The sequence below is a fragment of the Ranitomeya variabilis genome, chromosome 2, assembly GCF_051348905.1.
Source record: "Ranitomeya variabilis isolate aRanVar5 chromosome 2, aRanVar5.hap1, whole genome shotgun sequence".
NCBI classification, from domain to species: domain Eukaryota; kingdom Metazoa; phylum Chordata; class Amphibia; order Anura; family Dendrobatidae; genus Ranitomeya; species Ranitomeya variabilis.
This window is the reverse complement of record NC_135233.1, coordinates 150,105,624-150,124,530: the sequence shown is the minus strand read 5'-3', so window position 1 is coordinate 150,124,530 and position 18,907 is coordinate 150,105,624. Positions and strand designations below refer to the sequence as shown.

Genomic DNA, 18,907 nt, shown 5'->3' with positions numbered 1-18,907 from the left:
CACATCCCAAAGATGCTCCATACAAGGCAGGATGGATCCATGCTTTCATGTTGTTTACGCCAAATTCTGACCCTACCATCCGAATGTCGCAGCAGAAATCGAGACTCATCAGACCAAGCAACGTTTTTCCAATCTTCTACTGTCCAATTTCGATGAGCTTGTACAAATTGTAGCCTCAGTTTCCTGTTCTTAGCTGAAAGGAGTGGTACCCGGTGTGGTCTTCTGCTGCTGTAGCCCATCTGCCTCAAAGTTCGACGCACTGTGCGTTCAGAGATGCTCTTAGGCCTACCTTGGTTGTAACGGGTGGCGATTTGAGTCACTGTTGCCTTTCTATCAGCTCGAACCAGTCTGCCCATTCTCCTCTGACCTCTGGCATCAACAAGGCATTTCCGCCCACAGAACTGCCGCTCACTGGATTTTTTTTCTTTTTCGGACCATTCTCTGTAAACCCTAGAGATGGTTGTGCGTGAAAATCCCAGTAGATCAGCAGTTTCTGAAATACTCAGACCAGCCCTTCTGGCACCAACAACCATGCCACGTTCAAAGGCACTCAAATCACCTTTCTTCCCCATACTGATGCTCGGTTTGAACTGCAGGAGATTGTCTTGACCATGTCTACATGCCTAAATGCACTGAGTTGCCGCCATGTGATTGGCTGATTAGAAATTAAGTGTTAACAAGAAGTTGGACAGGTGTACCTAATAAAGTGGCCGGTGAGTGTATATAATTGGCTAAGGGTTTTTCTGTCTGTCCTGGAAATCCCGCGTCTCTGATTGGTCGAGGCCACCAGGCCTCGACCAGTCAGCGACGGGCACAGCATGGCGACGATGATGTCATAAAGGTTGCCTCGACCAATCAGCGACGGGCAGTCTGCCGCGAATTCGCCTCGACCAATCAGCGACGGGCACAGTATCGACGTAGATGTCATAATGATTGCCATGGCAACGATGATGTCATAAAGGTTGCCTCGACCAATCAGCGACGGGCACAGTCATTAACCCTATTGTATATTAGACAAGGGAGGATTCCACAACCATTATGGTACTTTATGCACTAAGCACTTTAACTGTCTATTAATCGGTTGTGATTTATCCGGTACCCTCCATCCAGATACCCATGCTGCTTCCATGGTGCTGCACATTTTAGTGGGTGCACCTTTTCTCCTTATCAAATTTGCTCAGTTTTTGTTAATATCTAACTATTGATTGTCAAAATTGACCTGGCACTGTTCTTGTGTATTTTTAATCAACTAATAATAATAAAGGTATATACATTTTCTACTTTTACCTATATATATATATATATATATATATATATATATATATATATATATATATATATATATATATATATATATATATATATATATATATATATATATATATATATATATAATATGGTATAGACCAAAGTTTGGACACACCTTCTCTTTTAAACATTTTTCTGTATTTTCACGACTATGAAAATTGTACATTCACACTGAAGGCATCAAAACTATGAATTAACACATGTGGAATTATATACTTAACAAAAAAGTGTGAAACAACTGAAAATGTCTTATATTCTAGGTTCTTCAAAGTAGCCAGCTTTTGCTTTGATGACTGCTTTGCACACTCATGGCGTTCTCTTGAGGAGCTTCAAGAGGTAGTCACCGAGAATGGTTTTCACTTCACAGATGTGCCCTGTCAGAATTAATAAGTGGGATTTCTTGCATTATAAATGGGGTTGGGACCATCAGTTGTGTTGTGCAGAAGTCTGGTGGATACACAGCTGATAGTCCTAATGAATAGACTGTTAGCTGCTTTTTTTTCTTGCCATAATACAAATTCTAAGTAAAGAAAAACGAGTGGCCATCATTACGTTAAAGAAATGAAGATCAGTCAGTCCAAAAAATTGGGAAAACTTTGAAAGTGTCCCCAAGTGCAGTTGCAAAAACCATCAAGCGCTACAAAGAAACTGGCTCACATGAGGACCGCCCCAGGAAAGGAAGACCAAGAGTCACCTCTGCTTCTGAGGATAAGTTTATCCGAGTCACCAGCCTCAGAAATCGCAGGTTAACAGCAGCTCAGACTAGAGACTAGGTCAATGCCACACAGAGTTCTAGCAGCAGACACATCTCTACAACAACTGTTAAGAGGAGACTTTGTGCAGCAGGCCTTCATGGTAAAATAGGTGCTAGGAAACCACTGCTAAGGACCGGCAACAAGCAGAAGAGACTTGTTTGGGCTAAAGAACACAAGGAATGGACATTAGACCAGTGGAAATCTGTACTTTGGTCTGATGTGTCCAAATTTGAGATCTTTGGTTCCAACCACCATGTCTTTGTGCAACGCAGAAAAGGTGAACGGATGGACTCTACATGCCTGGTTCCCACCGTGAAGCATGGAGGAGGAGGTGTGGGGGTGCTTTGCTGGTGACGCTGTTGGGGATTTATTCAAAATTGAAGGCATACTGAACCAGCATGGCTAGCACAGCATCTTGCAGTGGCATGCTATTCCATCCGGTTTGCGTTTAGTTGGACCATCATTTTATTTTTCAACAGGACAATGACCCCAAACACACCTCCAGGCTGTGTAAGGGCTATTTGACCAAGAAGGAGAATGATGGGGTGCTACGCTAGACCTGAACCCAATCGAGATGGTTTGGGGTGAGCTGGACCGCAGAGTGAAGGCAAAAGGGCCAACAAGCGCTAAGCATCTCTGGGAATTCCTTCAAGATTGTTGGAAGACCATTCCAGGTGACTACCTTTCGAAGCCCATCAAGAGTGTGCAAAGCAGTCATCAAAGCAAAAGGTGGCTACTTTGAAGAACCTAGAATATAAGACATATTTTCAGTTGTTTCACACTTTTTTGTTAAGTATATAATTCCACATGTGTTAATTCATAGTTTTGATGCATTCTGTGTGAATTTACAATTTTCATAGTCATGAAATGAAAATACAGAAAAATCTTTATATACTGTACATATATATGTACAGCCACGCAGTATATTGCACAGCCACGCAGTATATTGCACATCCCACGTAGTATACACTATGTTCCAAATTATTATGCAAATGACATTTTTCTCGGATTTTCCTAAATGGTCAGTGTAAATGACAGTCAGTCTAATAAAAGTCATCACCTGTTAGAATATACATCGAATTTTATTGAAGAAACCTCCCAATGATAACAGTATAATCTCCAAAATGAATAAAAACTCAAAATGCACTGTTCCAAATGATTAGGCACAGTAGTATTTCTAAACATTTGATATGTTTTAAAGAACTGAAAATGCTCATTTGTGGAATTTGCAGCATTAAGAGGTCACATTCACTGAACAAAAAAGCTATTTAACTCCAAAACATCCTAACAGGCCAAGTTACATGTTAACATAGGACCCCTTCTTTGATGTCACCTTCACAATTCTTGCATCCATTGAACTTATGAGTTTTTGGAGAGTTTCTGCTTGTATTTCTTTGCATTAAGTCAGAATAGCCTCCCAGAGCTGCTGTTTTGATGTGAACTGCCTCCCACCCTCATAGATCTTTTGTTTGATGATACTCCAAAGGTTCTCTATAGGGTTGAGGTCAGGGGAAGATGGTGGCCACACCATGAGTTTATCTCCTTTTATGCCCATAGCAGCCAATTACTCAGAGGTTGAAGATGATTTTGTTCCTGAAGGCACGTTTCTGCTTTTTAGACCATGGAAGAAAGTTGTCAGTCAGAAACTCTATTTACTTTGCTGAGGTCATTTTCACACCTTCAGGAACCTTAAAGGGCTCTACCAGCTGGTTCCCCATGATTCCAGCCCAAAACATGACTTCTCCACCTCCTTGCTGACGTCGCAGCCTTGTTGGGACATGGTGGCCATCCACTACTCCATCCATCTGGACCGTCCAGGGTTGCTCGACACTCATCAGTAAACAAGACTGTTTGAAAATTAGTCTTCATGCATGTCTGGGCCCACTGCAACCGTTTCTGCTTGTGAACACTGTTTAGGAGTGGCCGAATAGTAGGTTTATGCACCACAGCAAGCCTTTGAAGGATCCCACACTTTGAAGTTCGAGGGACTCCAGACGCACCAGCAGCTTCAAATAACTGTTTGCTGCTTTGTAATGGTATTTTGGCAGCTGCTCTCTTAATCCAATAAATTTGTCTGGCAGAAAACTTCCTCATTATGCCTTTATTTGCATGAACTCTGTCTGTGCTCTGTTTCAGTCACAAATCTCATCAGATTTAGATGATCACTCTTAAGTTTTCATGAAATATCTAATTTATTCATACCTTGTCCAAGGCATTGCACTATTTAATGCGTTTCAGCAGCAGAGAGATCCTTTTTATTTCCCATATTGCTTGAAACCTGTGACCTGCATAATAATGTGGAACATTATTTTTGAGTAGTTTTCCTTTAATTAGAATCACCTGGAAAACTAATTATCACATGTGTTTAAGATTGATTTCAGTGATTCATTGAGCCCTGAGACACAATACCATCCACGAGTTTATTTGAAAAACAAAACAATTAAATCTTTATGACACTTAAATCCAATTTGCATAATAATTTGGAACACAGTGTATTGCACAGCCCACGTAGTATATAGCAATGTGGGCATCATATACCTGTTAAAAAAAATGAATTAAAATAAAAAATAGTTCTACACTCACCCTCCGTTGGCCCCCGGATCCAAGGGAGGTGTTTACCGATGCTCCACGCACGCTCCGGTCCCAAGACTGCATTGCGGTCTCGAGATGACGACGGGAAAGGCCTGTTCCTGATCCGAGGGGCCGACGGACGGTGAGTATATAACTATTTTTAATTTTTTTAATTTTTTTTATTATTTTTAACATTAGATCTTTTTACTATTGATACTGCATAGGCAGCATCAATAGCAAAAAGTTGGCCACACAGGGTTAATAGCAGCGGTAACGGAGTTACTAAATATTAATGTCACTTTTCTGGTGAGGTGCCCATACTTTTGCACCTGTCAAATTTTGCTTGAATGCAGATTGCACATTTTCTGTTAGTACAGTAAACCTCATTTCAAGGCAGAAACATTACTGTGTCCAACAGTTATTAGATATATGAAACTGAAATAGCTGTTGCAAAAAAAGCAATTTTTATAAAACCTTAAGCTTAAGATTAATATATATGTGTGTATGTGTGTGCGTGCGTGCGTGTATGTATGTATGTATGTATGTACGCACGCACGCATGCACGCACGCACACACACACACACACACACACACACACACACACACAGTATTAGTTAGTAGCGTCTTTCTTTTGCATAAAAAAACATTGTTTTTGCCAGGTAATTTCTAGTGCATTAGGGGAGCGCAAGTCCCATTGTTACTGATGTTCCTTTTACTTTGGCAAAAAAAGTAATTGTTTGCATCGAGTACATTTTTAGGTAGTGCATTAGAGGAGCATACATTGCATTGTTAGTGATGTCTGTTTTTGTTTTGCAAAAAAAAAATTACCGCCTGGTAAATTTTATAGGTAGGGCTTTAGTGTAGTGAACGTCACTGTAAAAAAAAAAAAAATATTTTTCATTTCATTTTTTTCTTCAAAACTTTCCCCACACAATAAAAATCTCCTCTTTAGCACACATCCCCAGTGTTTTGAAAAAAAAAAAAAAAAAAAATGGCCCATTCGTCCAGACTCTATTCACCAGAGGAGGCATACACTTTCCTTGCCTCCAGCACGAATTCAGCTAGTGAGGAAGATCCCACATTCCTTTATTCCTCCTCCTCATCAAGTGAAAGACCCCCACTAAGGCGCCCTAGGACCCAGGCAACCCCTACAGCAATCTGTCCCATATGGAGTCCACCACCCCCTTCCCCCAACCTGAAATTTATCAGCCTGTTATTCTGGATTTCATTGGCTACTCAGGAATCCAATTTGGCGCTACAGGCCTCACTGAAATGGACTTCTTCAAATTCTTACGGTGGGCCAGACAAACTTGTATGTCCATTAATTTTTTCACCCAAAATCTCACATCATCACATGCTAGAAGGACCCATGTAAATGCAGCAGAGATTAAAAAAAAACATTCTGGGGCTTTCTGCAGCATAATCAGAAAACCAGAGCATTGGTACTGGAGTACTGATAAACTCTACAGTATTCCGTACGGCCATGACAAGGACACGATTTGAAGCAATCCAAACATTTTTGCATTATAGTGATAATGTGCAATGTCCTTCCCGAGACGATCCAAGCTTTGATTGTCTATAGAAAATTTGGCCAGTGGTTGAACACTTCAGCAGAAAATGTGCTGAGGCGTACAGCCCACAAAGAGACATCTGTATAGATAAATCGCTGGTTCATTTCAAAGGGAGGCTGAAATTCCGACAATACCTGCCCAGTAAGAGGGCCAGGTACAGAATTAAACTGTTAAAGATGTGCAAGAGAACCTCAGAGTACACCCACAGATCTAGGGTCTACAAGGGTAAGGGCACCCAGATTAACCCCCTGATTGCCACCCTGTCCTGGGGGTGAGTAGGAATCTTGTGTAGAAATTGCTGCACCCACCGCTGGATAAGGGTTATCACTAGTGTTGAGCATTCCGATGCTGCAAGTATCGGGTATCGGCCGATACTTGCTGTATCGGAATTTCCGATACCGAGATCCGATATTTTTGTGATATCGGGTATCGGTATCGAAACAACATTAATGTAAAAATGTGTAAAAGAAAGAATTAAAATAAAAAATATCGCTATACTCACCTGTCCGACGCAGCCTGGACCTCAGCGAAGGAACCGGCAGCGTTGTTTGTTTAAAATTCGCGCTTTTACTTGGTTACGTGAATTCCCGGCTTGTGATTGGTCAGGGCGGCCATGTTGCCGGGACGCGGACCAATCACAGCAAGCCGTGACGAAATTACGTCACGGCTTGCTGTGATTGGTCCGCGTCCCGGCAACATGGCCGCCATTAACCAATCACAAGCCGTGACGTCACGGGAGGCTGGACTTGCGCACTTTTTAAAAAACGCGCGTGTCCAGCCTCCAGTGACGTCCCGGCTTGTGATTGGTCAGGGCGGCCATGTTGCCGGGACGCGGACCAATCACAGCAAGCCGTGACGAAATTACGTCACGGCTTGCTGTGATTGGTCCGCGTCCCGGCAACATGGACGCCATTAACCAATCACAAGCCGTGACGTCACGGGAGGCTGGACACGCGCGTTTTTTAAAAAGTGCGCAAGTCCAGCCTCCCGTGACGTCACGGCTTGTGATTGGTTAATGGCGGCCATGTTGCCGGGACGCGGACCAATCACAGCAAGCCGTGACGTAATTTCGTCACGGCTTGCTGTGATTGGTCCGCGTCCCGGCAACATGGCCGCCCTGACCAATCACAAGCCGGGAATTCACGTAACCAAGTAAAAGCGCGAATTTTAAACAAACAACGCTGCCGGTTCCCTCGCTGAGGTCCCGGCTGCGTCGGAGAGGTGAGTATAGCGATATTTTTTATTTTAATTCTTTCTTTTACACATTTATATGGTTCCCAGGGCCTGAAGGAGAGTTTCCTCTCCTTCAGACCCTGGGAACCATCAGGAATACCGTCCGATACTTGAGTCCCATTGACTTGTATTGGTATCGGGTATCGGTATCGGATTGGATCCGATACTTTGCCGGTATCGGCCGATACTTTCCGATACCGATACTTTCAAGTATCGGACGGTATCGCTCAACACTAGTTATCACCTCTACATTGATAACTTTTACACCAGCATCCCACTCTTCAAGACCCTCTCTGTCAGAGATACAGTTGCATGAGGCACTGGGGGAAAAAATCAGCCCACCCTAAGCCGCTCATTGGGCAACTGCTGAGAAAGGATGACAGTAGAGCTCAATGGAGTGACAACATGCTGGTGGTCAAGTATAAGGACAAAAGGGATGTCCTTATCCTGACCACCATACACCTTGGCAACAACTCCCTTGTCACTGTCCGAGGTACCAGAACACAAGTCCGAAAGCCAGATTGTATCTTGGATTATAATAATAAGTACATGGGGGTTGTAGATCTCTCACATCTGGTCTTCAAACCATACAGTGCCATGCGAAAAGCCAAAGTATGGTACAAAAAAGCTGACCATGCACATTGTACAGATGGCACTGTACAATGCTTTTGAGCGGTTTCGATCTGCAGGCAATAAGGGGACCTTCCTTCAGTTTCAGGAGGTAGTCATCAAGGCCCTAATGTTTGGCACTCAGGAAGGTGAGGGTCCCATTACTTGTGAAACTGATAGTGCCCGTATCGTACCAGGTCAATATTTTCCAGGAGAGGTTACTCAAACAGCAAAGAAGATCACAAAAAAGGTGCAGAGTATGCTCCAAGAGGGGAATCCGGAAGGGCACAATTTATCATTGTGAAACCCGGCCTTTGCAGTAAGGATTGCTGCAATGCGTACCACACGTCCATAAATTAATACAATTCGTTTTTACCCTGTCGAAACAACGCACTTTTATAATCGCACAACTTACACATATCACAACATTATAAATTCGTACACCAGTAAAGCCAAAAACATTATACTCATTATTATAAAGCTATGCCTGTAGATAATTTCCTTGAGGGGGTGTATTTTCCAAAATGGGGTCACATGTGGGGGGTTTCCACTGTTTAGGTGCATCAGGAGCTCTCCAAATGCAACATGATGCCCATCAAAGTCTGCATTCCAAAACATCACTCCTTCCCTTCCCTTTGCAGCGTTTTTGTTTTACCATCCATTCAAGTCAATAGGTGAAAAACGCTGAGAGAAGTGACATGCTGTGAAAAAAAAAAAAAAAACGCTACAAATCACAAAATCCTGATGACAAAAAAAAAGTGTGTGCATGAGATTTCTGAAATCTCGCAGGCTTTGCTGGTACTGTAAAAAGCAGCTGAAAATTAGCATTAAAAAATGCAGCAAAGACGCCTAATGTGAACATACCCTTAGGCCCTGATTCATCATTGTTGTTTCTCCGGTTTTCTGGAGTATTTTGCGCTTTATTAGTGACTTTAGGATTTGCACCTTATCTGTTTCTCTACCCAAGTTGTTTGGAATTTTTAAAGTTATTTGTCTTTTGTCAAGACCAAAAAAAAAAAAAAAAAAAAAACTTTAGCTTATCCTGATGTTTTTAGGTGATGCGCAACTTTTTCACATGACAGCAGCATTTAACATGCGTTTTCCGGCAAGCGCCCCAGAAATCCGCCCATCGGTGACCCCAGTCACGTTATCGCAGGTCACCAATGGGTTGCCATAACAACCAGAGGTCTCCTGCAGTCCTCTATGGTTGTCACTGCCGGATTGCTATGAGCACCGCCTGGTGGTCAGCGCTCTTAGCAAGTGATTAATTCTGCTAAATACAGGCGATCTGACCATCGCCTGTATGTAGCAGAGCCGATCGGGTTATGGCAGCTTCTAGTCTCCCATGGAGACCATTGAAGCATGCAAAAAGTAAAAAAAAAAAAGTTTTAAAAATATTTAAAAAAAAAAAAACAAGAAAATATAAAAGTTCAAATCATCCCCTTTTTCACCCCATTCAAAATAAAACAATTAAAAAAAAAAAAAAAAATCAAACATACACATATTTGCTATTGCCGGGTTCAGAATCTCCTGATCCATCAAAAATAAGGATTCAGCTGATCACTAAACGGCGTAGCGAGAAAAGTTAAAAAAAAAAGCCTGAATTACGGTTTTTTGTTTGCCATGACATTGCATTAAAATACAATGACGGGCAATCAAAAGATTGTATTTGCACCAAAATAGTTTCATTAAAAACGTCAGCTCGGCGCTCAAAAGATAAGCCCTCAACCAACCCGAGGCAACGGAAGGTGGAGACGCTACGGGTATCAGAAAATGGCGCAATTTTTTTTAATAACAAAGTTTGGAATTTTTTTTCACCACATGGATAAAAAAGAAGCTAGACATGTTTGGTGTCTATGAACTTGTAATGACCTGGCTAATCATAATGGCAGGTCAGTTGTAGCATTTAGTGAGCTTTTTTCCTGTTTTCCAGTACACGATATGTTAAATCTAATGGTGTCGTTCAAAAGCACAACTTGTCCTGCAAAAAACAAGCCCTCACATGACCCATTTTGACCAAAACATAAGATAGTTATGGCTCTGGGAAGAAGGGGAGCAAAAAATGAAAATGCAAAACCAACAATACCTCTGGTCATTAAGGGGTTGTGACATTTTGCGCTAAATACAAAAACAGCTAAATGAAAAATAGAGCGCTTCTGATTTTGCCCTAAATACTTGAATTGCATGCACAATGTTGATTAATTTGGTGCAAAAAGTGTTGAATAATCTAACAGAAAAGAGAAAGTTGACATTAAAACATACCAGTGATGAATCTAACCCATAGTGTAAAGGGAAGCCATAATCAAAAAGACTTTCTGAATCTGTCACTGGGTTTTGGCCACTTAATTGGGAGGAGCAGCATAATGTTGAGCGAGAGACCTTAATTTCAGCGATGTCACTTGCTGTGTGCTTGTCGTATTTTATCACTAGAGGACTGGTAGACCTGCTGCCAGGTAGTCCTCCGTATTCATGTGCTCTACGTATCCCCACTGATTGTCAGCTTTCTGTGTACTGTGGTACATCCGTGGTGTGGGTGGGGTTATACAGAGCTCAGCGTGTACTGTGGTACATCAGTGGTGTGGGTGGGGTTATACAGAGCTCAGCGTTCATAGAACTGCTGGATCTGCAAACGATAAACACAGATTTGATAAAAGCTACAACCAGCAGCCCCAGTCACACATCGCTGGAGTCAGGCTGCTCTCTGATGGTGACAGATGAAGTGTCTAATGATCCAATGTGAAGGATATCCGGTCCTCACCACATCTTCTTATCACCACCACTCGCATTGGAATCCCTGCTAGCTTTCATGGGACCCAGTGGGGGTTCTGTGAAAGTGCATTGGAGATTCCAGCGTGAGCGGCAGGGGATCAGAAGTCGTGGCGAGGACCGGAGGCCCAGGGAGGTGAGCGATAAGGTGGGCATAAAGAATGGTATATGAACACCAGCACTTTGTGCACTGTAAACGCCAGTGGGATTACCAGTAAGGCATTATTCCCCGGGGTGCTGCTGTAACCCTTTCAGTATAGCTGCATACACTTTCATAGTTAGTCGCTCCACTTTCTAAAACTTTAGTGATAAATATTCCTGTTTTCTGGTGTTTATACTTGGGGTGCATCATATTGTCAGGTGTGAACTTCAGTACAAAAAATACAGTTTGGTTTTTGGGACCAAATTGATGTGGTGTCCTGATAGATAGTCCATATTTGCATTCACTAGGACGTCACCTTCACAGATACCCTCCCCTAAAGGAAGCTGCAGACCCTACACTGGTTTAGGCTGTGGTTTAGGAATTGGTGTCCAAAATAGAAAATAACTGATTCATGGAAACTTGAGGCCCCTACTGATTATTGTGGGGTTTCTGGGTTCCATTATGTCTTGCTTTTATGGATGGAGAATAAGGCTGTGTTCAGATGGCCGTGCTAAAACCGGGGCCTGTTCACATTCACTGCTCTGTGGTTGGCATGAACCGGTCTGATTTGCATGTTTTCTTTTTTCCACAGAGGTCACTGGTCCGTGCAGAAAATTATTTTTTTGCATAGTGGTTGTTGTTGGGTCAGTGTTCTGACTTGTTGAGCGAAATATGGCCTTCTGGGCCCGGCTTTAAACTCTTCATATGAGTGTTTGGTTTTTTTTGTTTAACCCCTTCCCGCCGCGGTCAGTTTTCGTTTTTCGCTCCCCTCCTTCCCAGAGCCATAACTTTTTTTATTTTTCCATCAATATGATCATGTGAGGGCTTATTTTTTGCGGGACGAGTTGTACTTTTGAACGACATCATTGGTTTTACAATGTCTTGTACTAGAAAACGGGGAAAAAAATTCCAGGTGTGGTGAAATTGCAAAAAAAAGTGCAATCCCACACTTGTTTTTTGTTTGGCTTTCTAGCTTCACTAAATGCTAAAACTGACCTATTATGATTCTCCAGGTCATTACGAGTTCATAGACACCAAACATGTCTAGGTTATTTTTTATCAAAGTGGTGAAAAAAAATTCAAAACTTTGCTGAAAAAAAAAAAAAAAAACGGGCCATCAGATCGCTGCTATGTAGCTGAAATGCAGGCTTGCTATGAGCGCCACCCACAGGGTGGCGCTCACAGCAGGCCGGCATCAGTAACCATAGAGGTCTCAAGGACCTCTATGGTTACTGTCCTGACACATCGCTGACCCCCGATCATGTGACAGGGGTCGGCGATGCGCTCATTTCCGGCCGCGCGGCCGGTAGCTGCAGTTAAATGCCGCTGTCAGCGTTTGACAGCGGCATTTAACAGGTTAATAGCGGCGGGTGAATCGCGATTTCACCTGCCGCTATTGCGTGCACATGTCAGCTGTACAAAACAGCTGACATGTCGCGACTTTGATGTGGGCTCACCGCCGGAGCCCACCTCAAAGGGGGAGACCCGACATGCGCTGTACTAATACGGCGCATGTCGTGAAGGGGTTAAAAACTAAATCCTAACAACCCTGACACGTCTTATACCAATCAATAGGGCCATTCTGTTATTATTTTATGAGAATTAATAAAAAATCTAGTTGCCCTCACTGTCTGTTAAGCTTCAGTCAAATGTTAGGGATTTTTCTGGTACGCAAAAAAAAAGCTCTATTTCATCAGTGTTTGGTCAGTGTTTGTTTTTGCCACCAATGATTTTCTCATATAAAATAAGTTGTAAAGCTTCTCCTGCCTACTGCAATGTTAATCAGACAGCATGCAAGTGGGATGTGCTGTCAGAGCTTTTTTTTTTTTTTTCGTCCCACGGACTCGTAGGTTTGTCCATTTTTGATCTGAGTCACTGACCAAAATTACCTGTATTTCTCCACATCTGCAAATATAAACGGAACTTGTGAGCAGCTCCATAGTTTAAAATGTGTGTATTATATCCACGAAAAACTGACTTCTGAGACCGTAATGCCCCCCCCTACAGATTAGACTGTCGGCTGAGCCCACCAATATCTCCATGTTCAGCCCAATGTCTAAGGGGGAGTCAGCCGACTGATTGCTGAGACAGATTTCAGTAGAACATGTCCAATTTTGGACTGCAAGTCGCATTGTTCTCCTGGAGATAAGCTGCCGGCCAATGTGTCAGTCAGCAGCTTTTTCGTACAAGAGCTGCTGTATCGTTAATGGGAAATTCGGCTGAGATAGCATTGCTGACATTTGTAAAACCTGAAGGAACATGTACCAATATTGTTTCACATCCTTATTGTATTGGCTCTCACTGTAAGGCTGTGTTCACTTGCTGCGACTTGAAGCCGAAGTGGCCCTGTACGGCTGCGGTCTTTGTAATGTTTCCAAGCACAGTCACGTAACACCTTCACCCCGGGCGATTTTCAGTATTTCATTTTAGTTTTTTCCTTCCTGTCTTCCAAGAGCCATAACGCTTTTATTTTTCTAGCCGTATAGGCATATGAGAGCTTGTTTTTTGAGACATCTTGTACTTTTGAATGACACCATTCTGCCACATAGTGTACTGGAAAACATGGAAAAAAAGTCCAAGTGCGGTGAAACTCCACAATGTTTTTTGTGTTTTTATTCACCATCCATAGTAAAAGTGACCTGGCAATAAGATTCCCCAGGTCAGTACGAGCACGCAGATACCAAACGTTTGTTGTTTTTTTTTAAGTGGTGAAAAAATAAATTCAGTTTTGTCGCCATTTTCTGAGCACCATAACATTCTAATTTGTTGGGATCTGGGATTGTGTGAAAGCTTATTATTTGTGCCCTGACTTGACATTTTTACAGATGCCATTTTGGGGTAGATACAATGTTTTGATGGCCTCTTATTGTATTTTATTGCAGTGCTTCGATGACCAAAAAAACATTCACAGAAGGATCGTAATGACCGCCACAGGGGTCTTGAGCCGACCCCCAGTTGTCATGACAACCCATCAGAGCTCTGCAATCATGTGACAGGCGCTCTGATAATCTGGGATCAATGAAGTGTTTCCTATCTGCGCCATTTAAATGCTGCTGTCAGTGATTGACAGTGGCATTTAACTGGTTAAATCAGCCATCAAGTGCAGGAAAAGATGCGGACTCACTATGTGAGCGTGCATCAAAGGCAGGGACATGACCGATAACATACCGTACATGTATGTCTGTCAGTGATCATGAATCATTGGTCATTAATATTGCAGGGAAACGGCTATGTCATCTGAAAAGCTGTGAGGCCATTTCAACTGGCTCGCGATTTTGCAAGAGGAGCGGTTGTTTCCCTCTTAAGATTTAGTGAATGTGCAAGAAAGCTGTAACAAGACTGTAGCAGTACAAATCTGCTGTGGTAATAGCCGAAACATAGCATTGCGTGTAAACAGCTTAGCATTGTTGTGGCTGTTAAAGGGACTCGGTTTGTCAGCACAGAGTGACTGATCGGAGTCCTGCTGGTCTCATGGCCAATCATTTAACTACACCTTCATACCTGCTTGTTTTCCCTCAATCTCTTTCCTCTTCCTTGATTGTCCACTCTGGCTTCATAGAGATATAGGGGAAACGAGCAGGCGGTAAGAATGATTGTCCCTGCCATGATGTACAGAGCGCCTGTACTCGGTTTGCACAGTCATTCTGCGCTGACTGTCCCTTGAAGTAAGGCTGGATTCACATTGCGTTCATGCAGTCCATTAGACGGACTGCGTTACACCACGTCATAACGCGGTGTAACGCAGTCCATTAACTCTGCCATTTACCACTATTATCGGGCCATTGCCAATGCATGCCATAATCGGCATGCGCTAGCGATGTGCCGTCATTCAGTGACGGAGCCTCGGACGGGCTGCAGCGTCTCAGGCTCCGTCACCGCTAGCACAGATGAATCATCTGCGCTAGCGGTATAGCATAACACGATGGCGTGTATGCTATAGCGGTAACGCAGCACGTCGACGCTATGTGTTCAACTGGCTGCTTTAACGCAATGTGAACCTGGCCTTATACTACCCTAGTGCAGTACCCATGGTATGATCTGCATCCAAAAATGTAATAACACAGTATTGCTCCTAATGTAAATCACTGATGTAATGTTACAGATTAAAAACTTAGAATTTGCTTTTTTATTTTCCTTACATGCTATTTTTCTACTTCCTTATGTATTTTTTTTTTCTTCTTTCCCTACAGTGAATGTGTTCGCCTGAAATCAACAGACATCCAGCCAGATATATTTAGTTATCTCCTACACCTGATGTATACTGGAAAAATGGCACCTCAACTCATTGATCCTGTGCGCCTTGAGCAAGGCATAAAATTTTTACATGCCTTTCCATTAATTCAAGAGGCCAGTCTGGCAAGCCATGGTGGGTTTTCGCATGCAGATCAAGTTTTCCCTCTTGCATCCTCTCTTTATGGAATTCAGATAGCAGATCATCAGATAAGACCTCCGACAAAAGTTACTACTGCATCTGAGAAAAATAACCGTGAGACTCGACCACAGACCACCAGAATTAACCAGGATACGTTGTCGGACAATGTGCAGCTCTCATCATCGCTGCCTGCAGCAAATCGGACAAATTTAACATTTTCTGAGACTGCACAAGCACCTATGTCTCCAGAGCCAACATCTTCTGTTCTTCCTACAGCTTCTACTCTGGAGGAAAACAGCATGGAAGATTCGCCAAGTGAAGAACAAAACTCATCGCTAACTATTGCTCATGTGAAGCCAAGTATCATGAAGAGGAATGGAAGCTTCCCCAAGTATTATGCTTGTCATTTGTGTGGCAGGCGCTTCAATTTAAGAAGCAGCCTACGTGAACACCTTCAAATTCATACAGGAATTCCATTTATCTCCTCTGCTGGGCAGACAGAAGCCAGCATTTCCCCTTCCTTCTGTAACAATGGATCGGAAATTGGAAAGGAATCAATGGAAGCTGCTGAGGCCGGCATCATCAGTGACAGTGATATGCCACAGATCTCAGACTCCCCGCTCATTGATGGGCAACAGCAGGCAGAGACACCGCCTCCTTCAGATATAGCAGATATAGATAATTTGGAACAAGCTGACCAGGAAAGAGAAGTCAAACGTAGAAAGTATGAGTGCACCATTTGTGGTCGCAAGTTTATCCAGAAAAGTCATTGGCGGGAGCATATGTACATCCACACTGGCAAGCCATTCAAATGCAGCACCTGCGACAAGAGCTTTTGTAGGGCAAATCAAGCTGCGAGGCACGTGTGTCTAAAGAGTTCTGACACCTACACAGTGGTGGATAAGCAGACTCTAGAGTTATGCTCCTTTGACGAGAGTAGCCAAATGGACAACATGTTAGTTCAAACAAATAAACGGTATAAGTGTAATTTATGTGACAAAACGTTTTCTACGCCCAATGAGGTGGTCAAACACACGTGCCAAGGCCAAAATTCAGACGTCTTTGCTCTTGAGGATGAAGGAAAGTCCATCCTGTTAAGTAGTGGGGACTCAGAAGCTGCAGAAAATGAGCACTCTATGCTGACGAGCATTAAAAAGGAGCAAGAAACTGTATTGGATTAGTTTTGATGGCTGTGTATATTCTTGATTTCCTACATACATTTTATAAATATATATATATATTTTTTTTTTTTTACCTAGCGCATCTTTCGTTTCTATTTCTTCCGTCCCTTTTACCCTTCTGAAGTGCGGCAGCGAGTTATAATTCAAACTTTGAGGACTTTTTTTCTTTCTTCTTTATGGAACTGGAACATTGTAAGAGCCTCCCTAATATCAGTAGAACTACTGAAGTTTAGAAGAAATGTTTGTAGATGAAACACGTTTGAAATGTATTTGTGCATATTGGGGACGCAAGTATTTTTGGCTCGGAGAAATTAAAATAAATCTAAATGCATTCACATTTAATATATGATCGTTGATTTCCGCAGTGCATGACCTTGACAACATAATGCTGGGCGAGCAGTGTTTGATACATTATATATAAATGGAGGATCGATTGGTAATTATGTAGGGAGTTTTAATGCTATTTTTTTTTTTTTTTTTAATTCCTTTTTTAGGTTATTATATACTGTTGTTCAGCCCATTTACTATTTTAATAAATTTATTTTCTAATGTTTCTTTTTTTTTTTTTTTTTATGTTAACAAAACTAACCTGTTTTAGAAGTCGCTGTTAACTAGGACTATGTAGACAATGGCTCTGATATGTTTTCCAGCTGTCTTCAGATCAAAGTGTAAAATTAGTATTTGATGTAGTCAAAGCATAAGGTTGGTTTGTCAGAAAATGTATTTTAGCATATAGTTAACAGAATGGGTCACCAAAAACGCCCCTTACAAGTAGATTCTCATTTGCCAATGATTACTTGCTTGTGTAGCAATTTTTTAAAAATTTTATTAGCGGATTTACATAAGCAAAAAAAACCAACGGCTATAACTTTTATTTTTCTCTGTAATTCACTGACGATTTCCAATTATTTTGATAAACCGCAAACTTCACACTACAACCTGCTGTGCCTTACTGCTTACAAAGGTGATAATCCTGAGGACCTACTTCCAGTGCAACATCTTACCGCATCAAGGTAGTGGTGGCCAATCTCTTAGCCGATTAGCAAAACCTTTTTTTTTTTTTGATCCTTAGGTGATTCACCTCTTTACAATATAGAAAGTCATTGTTATGTTCATGGGTTCAAGCAAATGCTGCTTTACTGGATACTACTACATGAAACCGTAAAAAGAATCTTTTTTTTTTTTTTCGTTGTTTTTTTTTCATAGTTAATCTTCTACCTGGTTATTTTTTTAATTGCCAGAAAAACAGATTATCATTCTAAGCCCAGCATAATTTTTTCTTTAAAATCTTTCAATTTCTCATTTGTTTTCATTCTTAAAGTATTTCAAGTAACAATGTTTTAGAAGTCGATTCAATTAACCTGTTAGTTGATATCCGTTGTCACATACAAACTTTATTTTCTTCAAAATAAATCAATTTTTTTCACAAAAAAAAAAAAAAAAAAAGTAGCTTGTCTTGTTGTTTTGACTGGATTTCATACACTCTTTTCCCATAAAGAGAAACTTGGTAGCTGACAGTCTTTATTACAATAAGTGCCTAGCTAAGACTGCGCTGCTGTAAAGATGCTCCGATGGGCAGACGTGTAAAGCAATGCATCTGAGACAAATATGCCAATAAATGGAGCACCCCATGGCTAACTTCTTTTTGCCCAGTTTGACCAGGATTGAATAGGGCATTAGAAGGTGCTTTTTGTTTTGGTGTGGAATTCAAGCATTCTCTGTATTTAAATTTAAGGCCCAAATAAGTACAAGTATTCCTATTTAAATGAAAGTTATTGTAGAATTTTTTTCCCAATATCCACTTCACGACTCGTATAATGAAATGTATGTCAAATGGACACAATGAGTTTATTTATAGAGTAAGCTCAAGAACTGAACCCACACTATACACAGCAGATGCCATCTGTTATACAGCCAGGATCTGTCTGTAACAGCAGTGACCGGAGCAAGTGCTCATCACTGCTGTTTAACCATTTAAATGTCCACCAACGCTCATCACTTGCCTTCCCCCGTGAGAGCCAAGGCGGGAGGGGGGCTGCTCAAGGCTTACACAATGTTCCTCCTTATGAAAGGAGGGTAATTTCAATTTAACTATACCGTACCTTGAAAAAGTATTCATATCCCATGACCTTTTTCATATTTATTCATTTTACACCCACAAAGTTAAATGTCTTTTATTGGGGTTTTATGTGATATTACAAACACAAAGTTACAAGTTCTGAAGTGTAAAGGAAGTATTACATGGTTTTTTTAATTATTTTAGACCCCTGTAGTCTGATACCTGTAAATAAAATCCTGTGACCAATTGCTTCCAAAAGTCACATAATTAGTAAATTGAGTTAATCTGTGAGTAACTTATTCTTGATTATAACTACAACAATTCTGTGAAAGCCTAAGAG

The 18,907-nt window shown here is 41.7% G+C and overlaps 1 protein-coding gene across 1 annotated transcript in view; it reads left to right on the top strand.

The window, feature by feature from the left end:
• The window catches only part of ZBTB2 (zinc finger and BTB domain containing 2), a 37,895-nt gene extending 21,056 nt beyond the window's left edge, over nt 1-16,839 (top strand). Inside the window, exon 3 of the mRNA XM_077283083.1 lies at nt 15,146-16,839. Coding sequence (XP_077139198.1) covers nt 15,146-16,508 — 1,363 coding nt within the window. The 3' untranslated portion in view covers nt 16,509-16,839. The remainder of the gene's footprint in view (nt 1-15,145) is intronic.
• The last annotated feature ends 2,068 nt before the right edge of the window (nt 16,840-18,907 follow it).